Below are 16,871 nucleotides of genomic sequence, written 5' to 3' on the forward strand. Positions count from 1 at the left end.
GGAGGTCAATTTTATTACCTAGGTGAAATTGAGATGCCAGGGATCTGGCATTTATAAAAATTATGTATCAGTAATATTCAGACTACAGCACACGTGGAGTTCAGTGGTGAATGGCAGCTTGAGAACTTCTATAAACCCAACAACATGCTTTGTCAGGCATTTAGAAAATGGAAGATAAAAAAATGTTTTAAGCCAGTTGTTCAGCACATTCACAATAACCTTGTGCCCACCCTTCAATCTCCAAGGCAACACTTCCTGCTTTTTAAAAGAAATAAGAGATCCTCTCTCTTCCTGCAATCTCCTGTTTTATTCATTTACACACTTTACAACTTCTTCAGCAGAACTCCTACACATAAGACTCATCCTAAGAGCACTTCCATCCTGTGATGAATATAGAGTACATTCCATGAAAAACCAGTACACCATCATACAGTTAAAGTCCGTATGACAACACAGATGCATAATCCTCTGAATTAAAACTGCACATATAACCTTAATTCCAGTGCTTCATAATATCTGAAGACTTGCCTCTGCCAAACTATTCTTTTAACATCATACCCATGTGTAGTGTTACATATGAATACAAATGGATAAGGGAGTCCCTTGCTATATAAAGATGTACTTTTTATGTGCCACAGTAGGATGTTACACAATACAACTGTGGCAGTGAAGGAAAAGGAAACATCTGCATTTAGACTATAATTACTATGCATTTGTGAGACAATTACTGGCCATTTTAAGTTGTGCAAACAACACTATCAACAAGATCAGAGCTGATAATTTTTTTTTAACCTACCTTCAGCTACAGTACAGAATTTATCATTTATAATCACTTGTAAAATTATAAAGCTATCACCTCCCTGGACTAGTGAAACTCATGACAATACACCTTCAAGAAATCCCTTCAAAAACCTAAACTGCCTAGGAGCTGGGCAAAAGGAGTGGAAGAAATGGGCAATGCAATGGATGAGCTGCAGGGTGGAGAGGGAAAAGCAGCCAAGAGGAAATCTGGAGCAGGCAACAAGGGAGGAGGTCACAGAAGCTGGAAGAACAGTGGGAAAATGAACTTTTTGGGCAAAACAGTTTATGAAGAATATGTCAGTAAGGAGTTACTTATTATGAGAAAAACAGTAATACAGCAGTCCAAAAAAAAGGTGTAAACAGTCTCTTGTGTGTAGGTCTAGAAAGAGAAGTCAACCTAAGGGCCACTGAAGACTTTCTCTTTATTTCAAAGATGACTGGATTTAGCATTTATTGTCATATTTGCAAAGATCCTATGCACCTAAAATAGATTCCTTGAGGTATTTTACAAAATGTTTAAGATAGCTAGATGCTTAAATCTTATTAAAAACTTTATGAAACAATCACTTAATAAACTGTCAGGAGCTTCTCAAAATCCCCATCAATATCCTTTAAGTCTTTGCTCTGGTTTCAGCTGTCATAGGGCTTTTTGCTTCCTAGTAGCTGGTACAGTGCCGTGCTTTGGATTTTGGTTAAGAATAATGTTGATAACACACTGATGTTTTAGTTGTTGCTTACTGGGGCTGACACTACATCAAGGACTTTTCACCTTCTCTTGTTGCTCGCCCAGGACTGCTGACCTCAAAGGATCAAGGGGATGTTCCATACCATCTGGTGTCATGTAGAACAATAAAACTGGGGGGGAGTTGGCTGGAGGGTGGCAGCCTCCTGTTTAGGGACTGGCTGGGCATCAGTCAGCAGGTGGTGTGCAACTACATTGGGCATCACTTGTTTCATATATTCTTTTATAATTATTATTATTATTTTCCCTTCCTTTTCTGTCCTATTAAACTGTCTTTATCTCAAACCACAAGTTTTACATTTGTCTTATTCTATCCCCCATCCCACTGGGGGGGAGTGAGCAAACAGCTCTGTGGTGTTTAGCTGCCTGACAGGTTAAACCATAGCAGTCATAAAAATGAAAAATAATGCAGTCCTTGTTTCCCTTTTTATATACATTAACATGTTCTCTGTGTTTCTTCATTATGGATATGCTCAAATGGTCCTGAGAGAGGACACGTGTGTGTGTGTGTGTGTGTGTGTGTGCACGTGCGTGCACAGTCTGGTAGCTCACAGCTCTGTCATACATTTGAGAACGTTAATATAGTCACAGAATCACAGAATATGCTGAGTTGGAAGGGACCCACAAGGATCATCGAGTCCAACCCTTAGCCCTGCACAGAACCATCCCCAAGAGTCACACCATGTGCCTGAGAGTATCATTCGAATGTTTCTTGAACTGTGTCAGGCTTGGCGCTGTGACCACTTCCCTGGGGAGCCTGTTCCAGTGCCCAACCACCCTCTGGGTGAAGAGCCTTTTTCTAATATCCAACCTAAAACTCCCCTGACACAACTTCAGGCCATTCCCTTGGCTCCTGTCACTGATCACCACAGAGAAGAGATCAGTGCCTGCCCCTCCCCTTCCCCTCACAAGGAACTTGTAGACTGCAATGAGCTTTCCCCTCAGTCTGCTCTTCTTCAGGCTGAACACACTAAGTGACCTCAGCCACTCCTCATATGGCTTCCTCTCAAGGCCTTCACCATCTTTGTTGCCCTCCTTTGGACACTCTCCAACAGCTTAATATCTTTGTTATATTGGGTGTCCAAAGCTGCACACAATATTCGAGGTGAGGCCGCCTCAGTGCAGAGCAGAGAGGGACAATCACCTCCCTCAACCAGCTGGCCATGCTTTGCCTGATGCCCCCCAGGACACGGTTGGCCCTCCTGGCTGTCAGGGCACTGCTGACTCAGATTCAACTTGCTGTTTACCAGGATCCCCAGGTCCCTTTCTGTGGCACTGCTTTCCAGCATCATGTTAAGAAAAATGCTGAAAGTGAAAGATGGTATGATAATGTTTTGCCAAGTTTGCTTCTAAATGCAATTTGCAGGAGACAAAATCCAACACTAGCAGATGTCTCCAAAAGAAAGATGATATGAATGCAATCTATAGATTAAATAGGTAACACTTGGAATTAACCAAGTCTTGTGCAGGGTGATGGGTAATATTTGCTTGTCGTCTCTATTAGGTCATTGAAATAGGACACATGATACTGGAAAACTAGTAAATAACAGCAGAGTAAGAATAAAAGGAAATTAACAAAATGAAATAGTGATTATTTAATGAGACATATTAAAACCTTCTAAAAAGCCCTCTAGAACAACTTCATCCACGTGAAATAATTCATCTCAGGTAGGTTAAGTGTCAACTAACACCTGGAATTCTTCTATAAATTATTTGGTATCAGATGTTTAAAAAAAACTCCAAAGTGTTTTTTATACAGAATTGTAATACTGGTTTTCCCCTACGTTTTAAGGCTTAAACACATAAAAGCAAAAACCAGGATAGCTGAATAAGACCATGAATGGGACCACTCATGGCTTTACATGCATTAAAAACTGATTTAGCTTTGCTTTCATGGTTTCTTCAACAGGGTCTTTACACTGAAAGTTTCACTTCAGCTACCTTGGGAGTAGCCGCAGTGGAGCCAAATGAAGCTGCTCATATCGGTTGTTTTTCTCTACATATGACCTCCGAGACATCTGACCTCCTTCAGGTTTCCATGTAGCGACCTGTAGCAATGCTGCACCCACCCCTAAGGAGTTAAATTGCTGCAGCAAAGGTCAGTCTTTAGTTAATTAAAAACCCCAAGGGATACCTGCAAGCATCAGTGCTTCTGAGATCATTATTTGTCATCAGTTTATTCTTTGTAGGTTACTTCAGAGATACTTTTTTAAACACTATTCCATAGATAATCCACTCAATATATGCTGTTGCTACACTTCAGGGGCACAATAGACCAATAACTCTGGATGTGTAAAGTACAGGGCTTTGAGAAGAAACAGGGATTTCACATCTGAAAGTAAGCAACCAAATTTATTTATACACCAATCTCTGTAGTCTCACCTGATGCACATCTTACAGTGACCTTGTTATGACAAACACAAGTGTAAATTTTGATACATGTCACGATCTTAAATAATCCTTGATGACTGCATGAGTTGGGCAGTTTAGGAGCCCTTCAAACTGTTTAACAATGGAGATATCAGAAGATGCTGCTTTGATGGCATCTCTTTTCCACTATGTTTGTAGACATACAGGTGAAATTAGAATTTGGCAGAACTATATGCCTACCTGACTCCACAGCTCAGGAGCCAGATTTGTTTATACAAACTCAAGGCCATCTTTTGTTCCAGCCCAGCACAAGGTGTGGGGGAGAGAAATGTTAATAATTTGCAGAGTCTTATACTTTTGCTTCAGAGCAGACCACTATTTAAAACAAGGATAAGATTTGCAAAATGCTTGTAATAGAACCCTCAGTTTAAAATTTGCCCTGAAGAAGTATTGCTATGCAGCAGCAAGCTCATGACAGGAGACTTTTGCACATCCTTCCACACCCTCAGAAAATTTAACTACCTTTACAGAGTCAGCTACCCAATTCATGAAAGGAGTGATATATAACACTCCTTTGACTTGCACGAAGTCATGCTAAATTAAAGAATGCAGGTGTGTTTCTTCTCAAGAGTTCTCTGTTGTGTTCAAAAACTCAAAGCACGCTCCAGTAATATGTGTCTTTACTCTCCTCAGTGCGAAGCTGATGTAAAACTGTCACCTATAGAGAATATCAGCACAAAGAATGCAGCCACCAATGAGAGGGTGACCTACAGGGCACAAAATAGAACAATGTGCCCTAAAAGGGGTAACCTTCACAGCACTATGTTCATGTTGCACCAAGTAAGATGAGTAAAAGTGAAAATGGCTATAAACTCTGTACAGTAAGAATTGGTATTAGCACAAAATGTATTTAATGACCTGGAAGGTGTAAAAAAAAAATGAAATTTTCAGAGAAAACTAAAGTTTATTTCTGCAAACATCTGCTTATGCAGATTTTCAAGGGGAGCAATTATTGTCTTCAGCGGGATTACTCCCATCCACACAATTACACCTAATTTAGTTCTGACGAGATCAGGGACTATGCTGGAAAGATCTCAGATTGCTATGCAGGAAGCGAGAAATAATACAAGCAAATTCAGATAATTATAGCACCAGCCAGGAAACTGAAAAACAAGACTTAGGCACAACAAAATCAAACAAATACAAAATAGTGTAAATTAGCAGGAATAAGAAAACCCAGCATCTAAACACCCACCAAAACTTTTCATGAAATGTTTAAAAAGTCTTTAAGCATACATCTTAATATAGCAACAAAGCAGGCTAACATATTTTCGGATTGATTACTCAAAAATTTCCTGGAGCAAAGAAAAAGCTTTCCAGAAGACTGTTTTATAGTTACTTTGGAGATACTTTTCTTTTCAGAAAATAGGGACAAAAAGGCATGAGTAGGGGGAAAACAAAACTGAAAACTGTTTCATGAGGAGAAACTGTCTTCTGGTTAGCAGACATCATACATCATTTTTTCAAGTGATGAGTAAGCAGAATATGGCCATACCTGCCTACAAATATTTCTGTAATATAAACTTCAAGACAACAGATGATTTATTTAAAGTGGTTCAGGTGGGCAGAGCTAGGAATAACGGGGGAAAAAAGAGAAAGAAATTATGCAGACTAACAAGAGCGTTTCTGGCACTGAATCATGTAAAACTCTACAAGGCCAAATGAAGGCCAAAAGTCTCTGAGCTTTGAGACATTGAGACAAAGTGGGATGAAGATGTGCCAAACTGTGAGATGGACGATATTGTGATTGCCTGGAACTTCACAATGCTGCGGAGATTTGTCATGGCATAAACCTTATTCACTCTGTCACCATGGCATTAATAATACATTCAGAATAACTTACAATGTCCATGAGAAATTAAATTGGTGACTTAAGTTTTCTGGATTGTAGTCTAATAAAGATAATGATTTATTCTTTTTCTGTAGAAATGTGAGTTCATCAAGGCTGTAGAAGGAAAGGCTATCAAAAGAACTGTATAACGCTGCATAAAAGATACACTGCAAAAGCAGTTTCAAGGAGGTGACATAATGGTGACAGCACTAAGAGAAGTTTTCTCTAAATCTGAGATTTATTACTGCTTCAGTGGTAGGTCTTGTCAGACACAGCGGACACATGAAATAAGAGGAAGGTGAAGTTATACAGTAACACTGAATATTTTCTATGCTTACACTTCTTTCTTTTGCTGGTCCTGAAGCTCCTGATGTGTTACTGACTTTGGAGGAAAGCAGGGTTTTCTTAGCTTCAATAATCCATTATTCAAAGCCTGTTTTGCTGCTTATACCATTTATACAGTTTTAGCTCTTTAATTCAGCAGCACTGATGCTCTTTTTCCAATGTTGGTAATCAGTGGTAGTTAGTAACAGCCTAAGCAATTACAGGCAAGCATAGGCGTACCATGGAAAAAATTATGAACAACTGAACCTTAAAGAGAATTAAAAAACCCAATAGGAGTGACATGGAAAATAATAGAGGAGATGATGAAAGAGATTAAAGAAGGACAACAAAGCAGGGAGAGGACCAGAAGTGAATAATGAACAGAGGAGAACCTGGTGGGAGGCTGGAGACCCAGTAAGAATTACAGAACTAGACAAAATGGTATAGGATGGGAGTGAAAGGGAGATGGTTGAGAAGAAAGGACAATCAGATCCTTTAAGAAGAGCAAAAGATGAATCCATCAGGTCAAATTAAACCACAGAATCTTGAGCACTCTAAAATAAATTATAAGTAGAAACATGAGAGAATAGAGGAAACTGGGGAGTAGTGGAATGAAAACAGAGAAGTGGAACGGATCAGCTAATAAGTAAAAATTCTAGCAGTTGTTGGCAGCTCTGGCTTTCTTTTCTTTGTACAAGTTTCTTGCTCTCTCTGAGGCAATGTAATTCCACTAAGGAAGGCTTTCTCAAACTATCTTCAGACCTCATTGATATTTTTTGGTGTTCAATTACCACCAGTCTAGGAGGGTTCAGTTAGAATGCAGCAGCGCCAAGATAATATTTTTTAGGGTATGCTCAATATCATTTTAATAATACTGACTTAGTAGAAGTAGTTCAAGCCCCTTCATATTGGCACAAATAAGTTAGTCAGAAAATGCATCAAGGCAGTGAGCTCTCATTAATAAAAGAAATGCATTATGTCTGCAAGACATAATATGTCTTCGTGCACATTTACATTAGGAACTGTATGTTTCAATGAATTGTCATATTTCCACACAAAAAGGACATTATCAGTATTAATAGAACTGGACGTAGATCAAGTTGAGAAGCTAACAATGATAAGACTTCATCTAAGTTTTGTTGAGCAGAAAGATTATAAATACTCTATAAAGCAGAAGAGACCTCAAAATTGGATCTAGTAATAAGATTTCATATAAATCGGGTTCAGTACATAGCACCTCTGATAAATCTGAGTGAGGAATTTCAATAACATACATATGCATTATAAAAACCTGTTTACTAATATCACTATAAACTATCAAATTAAATATCTTATTTGAATATTGACTGTAGACTGAATATTAAATAAAAAAATCAAGATTCAAAAAACATTCTTCTTATGCTGAACATAAAAACTGAAAAGATTTTTAAACTGAGGAACAGAATATGGATAGCCCAAAAAATAGAATTGTATCACATGACTCTCTAATATACTTTGAGTGCTATTTATCCCTAAAGGTAGAATACTTACAGGCTTTCGAGTTGGGGTAACTTGAACAGAATGGTAAAATTCTGGTTGGACTCGGCTGCTTTTCTTGATTTTTCTTTTTCTCACAGAAGTTTCCTGCTCACTTAGATGGTGAGCTTCCACTATAGGTTGTGTTTCCTCAAGGCGAGGTGCTACACGTCTTCGAGCATGACGAGGACTTGATCTAAAGCCCTGTAACAGAAAAAGGCATCGTCGTGTTTGGTATCTCCCCGAATGGAGCCATGTGACATCAGCAAAATCACACAGGATCTTAACAACGACTTGACGTACAGGCATGCTCACCTTACATTAATGGAATGTCCATATATACTGCATGTAACAATAAAGAGACGTTGCCAAGTGCTGGTTTATATTTCTAAATCACATGTATTATTGAAAGAGCTAGTAGCAGTAACTCCTGTTGCTTTTCTTTATAAGCTCATACTTTTAGTTATTTATAACTAAATAATTCTAATTTAAAAATTATAATTAAAATTTTCCAGGTTAATTCTTGGCCTCACGAGAAATTGTTTCAGGGAGTGTGAGCTTCAAAGGTGCCTTTTTTTTTTTTCCTGAGAATGAAAATGAAGAAAAATTGGTAGATGGCAACAATTATAACCAACATTTCTTGTTAAGAGTTCAGATAGTGCTAGAGTTTGGGGAAAATCTTAACATTTGGAATAAATAATTAAGACAGAGTGCTGTCTTTCATTATCATCTGAGAAATACAGATATATTTGGCCAAATTAATAAACTCAGGAAAAGCTGCCCTTCAGAAATGCTTTTCAGAGGCTTGCTGAGAAAACCTCTGAGCAACATCCAAAACGGTTCATGGCCTTATAGAATTTCATTCCTTTAATGGCAACATGTATCATGCTATCCCTCTATTGCTACCTGCAGAGCATTTACAATGAGAATTCTCTCATTTTATTGAGTCCCCTCATGAGCATGCACAGGGCCTGACATGCATCATTTGTACTGAATACAATATTGGTTAATATTAAACTTGGCCAGGTCATAATATCCATTCATTTAGTCACATCAGCTTTCAGATTAAGTGAGCCAAATCTATGCCCTTAGTGACAGTCTGCAGTTTAAAGGCTACATTTCCTTTCAAAACTAAGAATAGATGCAACAATTCCTAATTTTCTACCTTCTTTTCTTCTAGGTAAATATCTCTGCTGAAGTCCTTATGTAACAAAGTCAACATTCAGAAATGGCTGGTCCATGTAAAGATTCGAACTTCTCCATGGTTAGATTTTAGATAAAACTCAAGAAATTTATATTGTGAATCTAGATATCCTGTATTCCTACCAGCAGAAAACTAGTGGGAACAATACATTTCCATATAAACCTGCCGGGGTTTTTTCCCCATTCCCTTAGCTTTTGTGTTTTGTGGAGGTTTTTGCCTTTTTTGTTGTTGTTTTAATTAAGAAATTGGCATAGCAAAGTTATGCTAAAATGCTGTTTTGAAGCAATCAAAAGTAGATGTACGGCTCTGTGAAAATGAGATTTACTTGTCTAATGTTCATGAGACTGCAAGGGAGGACAGCAGCGCTCTGTTCTGGACACTCAGACAGACAAACAGGTATCTTCATTATTTAAAGATGTTCTCCATTAAGTAAATATATCTTTAAATGGCCAAAACACACAAACACATATTTACATACACATGCTAGTGATTGCTACAGATACACATGGCATGCAACAGATGATGTGAAAAGGTGAAGTGACACGGTGAAGTAAATTCCAGGTAACAACCTTCTACTCCTGAACACTGGAGAAGAGGGACAGGAATAGAGCCCAGCTTTACTTAGTCAGTCTGGAAGGTTCATATAGTGGTGCAACAGTGCTATGAAATTTCATGGCTGGGCTTTGCAAACGAAGATTTGGGAAGGCACTATCCACGTTTGCTACAGGCACGCTGGTGGGTTATGAGGCCAATACATGACAGACATATCTGATTGCAAAAGGCACAACAGAAAGACTCCTTAGATGGTGTATTCTGCGAGACACGGTTCTTTCTGCATTGCCTTTTCAGTGCTATGAAATACGTATATTGCAAAGGTATGGACAAAATTTCTTCAGTCTTTTCTTTATGATCCCTCTTACTCTACTGAAGCAATAGAATTGTTCAGACTACAGGTAGGGACAGACTTTGACACCCTGTATCATAATGGAATCCATATCAACCAAAGCAAGCAGCACAGTGAAAGCCACTGCACCAGAAGATCTGCACAGATTTAGGAAGCTCTCCAAAGATTCAGAGATGTAGATCTGTGAAACACTCTGCCACACTATTGCAATGGCAAAGCTTATTGCCTCATTTTGTTTCTACACTGTGAAATAGCTAACATACTTACAATGTATCATTCAACGTGATACTAGGGACTATTCAGGATAACAGGGAAAAATACAAACCGGGGAGCCTACTATTACAGAGCTTACTGCTCATGGAAATTTTCTTTTAGAAAAAATGTTAGTGTGCATCAGGGATTATTCCATACTAAATTAAAATATTCCTCAAGAGACTGAAATACCCAACAAATATATTCTAAGTTCTGAAATAAAAATAGATTTTCTAAATGCATTATTGTTCATTCACACATGATGGCTACTGGCTGAAGCCTTGTGATATACCCTGCACTGCAGCTGCTCCCTCGCCACACTCCCATTAGCCAGATAAAACTCTTCTGGAAAGTATGTTTATGTAACAGAAGCATTGACAGAAGCTAAGCAGCTCTGTAAGTGCTCGGAAACACATGCCAGATAGGGATTTAAGAATGTGAATCTGTCTCACTGAGTGGCTTCACCTCAAACTATGCCAAGGTTTACTGATTAAGTATTATGTTTCAATATGAAAAAGTCACCTGTGACCTAGAAAAATCTGTTTGTAGACAATGCTTCGCCTTGACATTTTATATATTTTTCTCTTTTGCTGTTTATTGCTAACAGGAAAATGGGATCTTTATCTCTTTAAGAGCTCATCTGCTTCTGTTTGCTGAAGCTTATTCTTCTCTTGAAGTCATAATCTGCCTGCAGTATCACAAATGGTTGCTGTGGGGAGGATTATAATGTGATAAAGGCAGAGGATCTTGATTTCAGGTGGAAAATTAATTCCGTATCAACAAAGATAACATTACAAGGGCAGAGTCCTCAGACCAAAACCCAAAATGCTTACTCATTCCTGCAATGAGACTTTGCCAGAACGAAGACCCAAATCTGGAAATTTTCAAAATTTGGTAGTCAAAAATGAAAACAGGAGTCAAAAGTGATGTAAATTACGGAAGTTGCTACTCTTATGATCACTGCAAAACTAGAATGGCCAGTAATTCCTTCTAAGCAGTGAAGTGAACAGAAGCTTCTTGTGTCATCTGTGTTATTTATCCTTCAGTTTAGCCCAGAATTGGAAACATCATGTTAATACAGCAATCAAAATAAAAAATGTGGAAATCACAAAAATATCTCTTTGGCAAAGACAGCACTGTTTTAAATGTTAAGTCAGTGCTCACAGAAGGCAGAAAAATGTTACAAAATATGCAGGGAAGCACAATGTATCACCTGAGACCAAATTACTGAGGAAACGCTGGAGATTTTAAAATCACACTGATAATACAATGAGGTTGCCCTAACACCATTAAGCAATTTGTAATTTCCACTATCATGTGAATGCTGTGTCACTGGGCAGTGACAAACTTTTTCTTGTTCTTTGTGCTAGGAGGGAGTTGCTCATTACTAGACCCTACTGCCTGACTCATTTTTGTGCCTGTAAAATTCTGAAACAAGGTAAACCAAACAAAACTCCAACTATGTATTTTAGAAAATCTGTCTTCCAAAAACTAAAATAGCTGCACAAATATTTACACTAAAGTAAACTAAACTTTCTTAAAGAAACAACACAGATGATCACCAGAACCAGTTTTAGATATATCAGAGGAAGACAAGAGGCAAACTGAACCTGGGATTATCTTCTCTTCAAAAGCATTCATGTGCATCCTTCCAGTTATAGTCTGTTTGAATCTCTGAAGAATGATCTCCCTAATCAATCAGCAGGAATAGAGGTGTCTCTGGAGGCTGTTGCAGAGCCAAAGCTTAGTCCCCCTGCTCTCGAGAGAATTTTTCTGTCTGAGGAAGCAGGCTAGGGAAATCAGCCTCTTTTACCTGAAATTCATCCTTTTAAGTCTTCTCTGAAATTGTGGGGTGGGCTTTTTTTTCCCGGAATGAAGAGTGATAATATTGAAAGAACCTGTTCTGTCTATCTTTACACCCAAATCAATGATGACTGTTGCCAGCCTGGGCACTGCATGCCAGAGAACACTGTGTAAAATTACTTTCATGGTAAGGTGTTCTGTAAAAAAATATCTTCTTATCCAGCCAAGTTTTAACTTCACATCTCTGATTCAGTGACCAATTTCTTGTCTATAGAAGCACATGTGGGTTTCCTATGACCAAAGTTCATCAGACCTCCCCTCCCTGGGTTACCTTTTGACCCACAGAAGCCAGCAGGGCAGATGAACCATTCCTTAACAGCACCTATTTCTCTACCTGTAATGGAAGCCCAGGCTGACTACTTCACTTATAGACATCCCTACTGTCAGTATCCAAAACTAGATAGGATGGATCAGACCTATGATAGTTAGGTTTTGGTCTGCCTTCAATACAGTATTCATCATTCCATACATATTTTATCATCAGACTTCCTCTTATTTTCCTCCTTCTACATGAAATTATTCTGGTCTCTTCTATATTTTTTTTTCTTCTGAGATGTTTACATTTCCTTATTCACAGACATCACTCTTGCTGGATCCCTGTAATTCAGCACACTATATAAATCCATATTACTGATATACAAAATAGTAGAACATTTCCCATCCCACCTTCTTTCTGATGAGGTTATACATCTAAAAGTGGCCTTCACTGAACTGTCAAAAGTCATTCAGAAGTCCCTTTCTGGAGACCATAAACCTGAAAATTAAGAAAGAGGCTAAAGACTTTTCTCTTTAATATACTCAACCTTGCATTTCTGAACATCATTTGTCAGTTTATTTGCCCTATTTCTTCAGTGTGGTCTGGTATTTGATAACCAAGTACATCATACTCTGCTATCCTTGTTATGTTTTTGCTTATTCTCATTCCCAATTCATTCATCATAAAAAACATGAATTTGAAACATCCTAAAAAACTTGTCTAATTTTGCCTTTTTTTTTTTTTTTAATTTACAGAAAAGTATATTTTGCATAATGTGTTGAACCTTTTTCTTTCACTTAGTTTTTCTGTATTTATTTTAATTCGTTTTCTGGTACTCAAATAGCACCATATGAATACATCAGTGCTATCCCATGTGTGCATTATTGCTTTAGTGATATGAATCTCTGACTTATACGTTCTTTCAATGCACAATTGTATTAATTCACCAGATCCTTTTCCTCTCCAGTCTAGCTTCTACTAACCCTACTGCCTTCATCATACATTATCTATTATTTTTATGCTTGATAAGAAACCATATTCGGTTTTCATTTTTTCCAGTGTATAAGTATTTTATGTAGAATATATTGGATGATCTTGAACCCAACCTTTCCAGCCAGTATGTGTTTTCAGAATCAAGAAACATTAATATCATGAAGGTAAGAGTGCATTATCTCACGTCCAGCTATAATCAACAGAAATCTTTGCATTAACTTCAGTGGGCACTGGACTGCAGCCCAGTTTACCTTCTGGCAGAACTTCAGTAAATCACAGAAAAAGTGCTAGCTAGCATCAAGCCATAATTCAATGACAACAGAACTCAACTGCATTTGCAAAGGCCTGTACAGATAGTTGAATAAGTCCTGTAGATTAATGCACTTTTTAAGGTGCACTAATGAATATTAAAGCCAAAAGAAGCTCAGAAAGGATATCCAACCTCATGTGCTTGCTTTTAAGGTTTTTGACAGTGGTTGTATGTGCATGAGAATTGTCATCTATTACCATTGTCAATTAATGGCCTCAAGAAACAGTTTGCAAATTGTCAGTTACCGCCTGTTTAAAGCTTGAAACTTTCATTTATATGCAACCTACAACATCTTAGGGCCTGAGCCGTTAGACTGCATAGTATCAAACCTGTTCTCAAGATGCCTGTTTTGCAGTCAGGCTAAAACAGAATTAAACCCTATAGTTGGAGTACCTACTTGAACTAAAAAGGTAAGTTTAATTCAGTAACTTTATGGTATGAAATTCCCCTGCACACTGAAAGAGAAAAATCTGAGATTCTATCTGCTACAAAGAGAAACATATATATATATATGCATCTATATTGTAAGAATAGTTTCAAAAAGGGATCAAGATTGCATTATTCTCCTCATTCCTCTTCCATAGTGATTTCCATCCCAAATACCATCAGTTTACAAAGAAATAAAAAAAACAAAAACAAAAAAACCAAGCAAACAAACAAACAAAAACAACCAACATTTATTTAACTGCCAGTTCTGCAAGTTCAACCCAAAATCCAAGATTCAAGTTAAATTCTCTGAGCTATTTATACATCCTTTTTAATAGTGAAGATCACTAAGTAATGCAAAGTCTTAATTTTCTATTGCAGGAAGATTACCTACACTCACTGACTGTATTACTTCACAAACACCCAAGGAGGATGCAACTGCATTTGATTCTATCAGGATTCTTTCTTAATTCTATCAGGACTGAAAAAACAGACCGCAACCTTTTCTTGTGTGTGTGTGGTTCTCTTGATTTTATTTTTTTAATCTTGCAAAGGGTTATTCCTATAAAGATCTGAATCAGGATTTAAAACATAAAATGTATGATTTTACATTCAATTTCCCATTCCACTCCCTCATTAGCAAGCTTTCACTGATGCTTCTTCTCATGCCTTATGTTATTTTAGGAGATATTATTCTTATCTTCTAAACCTAAACTCTAAGCAGTGCTGGAACCATTTCTCAAATATTGAAGACTGTGATTTGGCACGTGTCATATTCCAAGATAAGTCCACACATTCAAAGGCATCTAAAGCAATTGTCTTTTACATAACCTGAACAAGATTGCTCTTCCAACGGAGTTCATGAAATAGAACATCAATAACCTGCTTTCCAGTTCATAAGCAAGTACCTGAGTATGTACACAGGAGCCTTTGTGTGAAGCTAGGTTTAGGTGTGAATTTAGAATACAATTTCTAATAACCCATGCTGTGTTACACTTCTATTTTACATGACGTGTTTGGTTTTTCCTGTCATAAGGTCAGGATTCCGGTCAAGCACAGGTAAGCTGTAACACTAGGCAAATCTGATGATCTGCAAGCAAATAGCCAAATAGCATGCCCAGTCATGCCTCAAGATACCCTTTAAATACTCTTTCCTGTCTAAACCTATAAGCCACAAAAGCTGGCCTGTTCTCTAAGCAGTCCTATCATTCTCTGACAAGAAGGTTTGCAGCTTTCCATGGCTGCCTTCCCTTTGCAATGGTTTGTCCCACTTCCTTCCCTGTTAACCTCAGCACTGCAAGCCTACAGTAGGAAGGGAATAATTATTTAAGAAAAAAAATAAATCAGAAAACTCCTTAATCAGTAGTCTGCAAGGGAAACTTTCATTTAAAATATACTAGTGCGTTCCCCAAGCATGTCCCTTTTCTTCCCCTGACTCCTTCATTTTCCATCTCATCATGTCTCCTTGTCTTGGGCAGTGTCCTGTATACATTAAGAATCTGCCATTAGAAATTAGCTTTAAATATTAAAACACAGTAAGAAGGAGAATAAGAAATAATAGACATTGCTAAAGCATTGCAGTGCTGCACAACATCTAGTACAAAGAAATTACTGTCCTCTGTCCAGTGTGCTTGTTTGAAACAAACCATTAAGAAAATTTATGCTACCACAGCATGTGAAGATGGGTCTGCGTTTTTTCAATTATAAAATAGATGCATAACTGATGGAAGACTTAGCAGGAATATATTAGAAAAAGATATCTAGGCTGGAATTCAGATATCTATTAAGATACCCAGATTCAGATACCAACAGGATACCTGAATGGGTCCCTGCTTCAGCAGCAACAAGACTAAGCTCCTGTTATTACCAATAAAAAATTTAGTTGACGCATTCAGTGAGGCTCAAAGAACCATTCAGCTCATCCTGAAGCAGACACCTACACTAGGTCAGCTGAGCTCTAGCTCTATAGACTATAAGCTGCAAATGCCTACAGTGAGCTTATTGGACTGAATGAGGGGATGCTGGTTTTGCAAAGTCACTTTCCAACTCCAGCAGCACTTCACATGAAGGAAGGTAGTGGCAGCAGATCAGAAGGGAATGATACCTTGAGCTGGTTGTGTCATTTTGTTCTCTCTAGAACATTATGTATTTCAGTAGAGTTAATGCTATCAATTTATATAATCAGCAAATAAGTCTGTAAGAACTGTGTTTCACTTCCAGTTCGCTCTACTATCTACCTTGCCGTCCTGAAGCCAAGTGCTGTATTTAAATAGCTGAGTGGACAGGGGAGATAAGGACTTTGGCATAACTTCCAAGAAATGTGCCTTTGCCCAAACATCAACTGCAGCTAGTTTCTGTAGCTGATGTGGTGTTTTCACACTTTAGTCACAACTCATGTTTCATTTCCGCTGATGAGTCAGGAACTGCAAAGCTCTGACTCTCCTTGATGCAAGGCAGTAGGGCACAAGGGAGCACAGCAGGGGCTCAGACACTTTGGATCCACATAGCAGGTACCCAGGCTCACCAGTGAACAAGAAGCACGAGGAATAAGCATAAAAACAAGGCAGCTTTGCTAGATTTAGGTCTAGAGCAGCTGTCTCAACTGTGAGCCTGACAATATGCTAAAGGATCTCTGCCACATAGTGCTGAGTCCTTGCCCTGGGAGGCTGCAGGAGCCCACGTGCTCCCTCCACAGAGCCTGAGACCCCTCCAGGGTGCAGAGCAAGGGGGGCAGGCTGAGAGGCTGCAGCTCTGCATGTCTGATACAACCAAGCCAGAAAAGCCCAGCTCAGCTGAATCAGATCCTATATGAAAACAGCAAGGTGACTTCACCCTGTGCTCTGCGCTTTCTTCCATAACACATCACAGGTGCCTCTTCTTAAAAAGAAGTTTGGGAATGGAAGAGAGTGTGAGTGAGGTTTCCATGCCCTAGGAAAACACACATAACAGCCCTGGAGCAGCCACAGCACTGAGGGTCACACTACCCTGTTCATGTGGCTTTCTTTCATTTAATACCCTCA

The 16,871-nt window shown here is 38.3% G+C and overlaps 1 protein-coding gene across 24 annotated transcripts in view; it reads right to left on the minus strand.

Annotated features, from left to right (window-relative positions):
- Nucleotides 1-16,871, minus strand: part of DST (dystonin) — a 306,056-nt gene that overhangs the window by 282,639 nt on the left and 6,546 nt on the right. For all 24 annotated transcript variants that reach the window (XM_027644871.1, XM_027644867.1, XM_027644868.1 and 21 more), the window contains exon 3: nucleotides 7,659-7,847. In XM_027644871.1, coding sequence (XP_027500672.1) covers nucleotides 7,659-7,847 — 189 coding nt within the window. The remainder of the gene's footprint in view (nucleotides 1-7,658; nucleotides 7,848-16,871) is intronic.

Source organism: Corapipo altera, unplaced genomic scaffold, assembly GCF_003945725.1.
Source record: "Corapipo altera isolate COAL_440 unplaced genomic scaffold, ASM394572v1 2, whole genome shotgun sequence".
NCBI lineage: Eukaryota > Metazoa > Chordata > Aves > Passeriformes > Pipridae > Corapipo > Corapipo altera.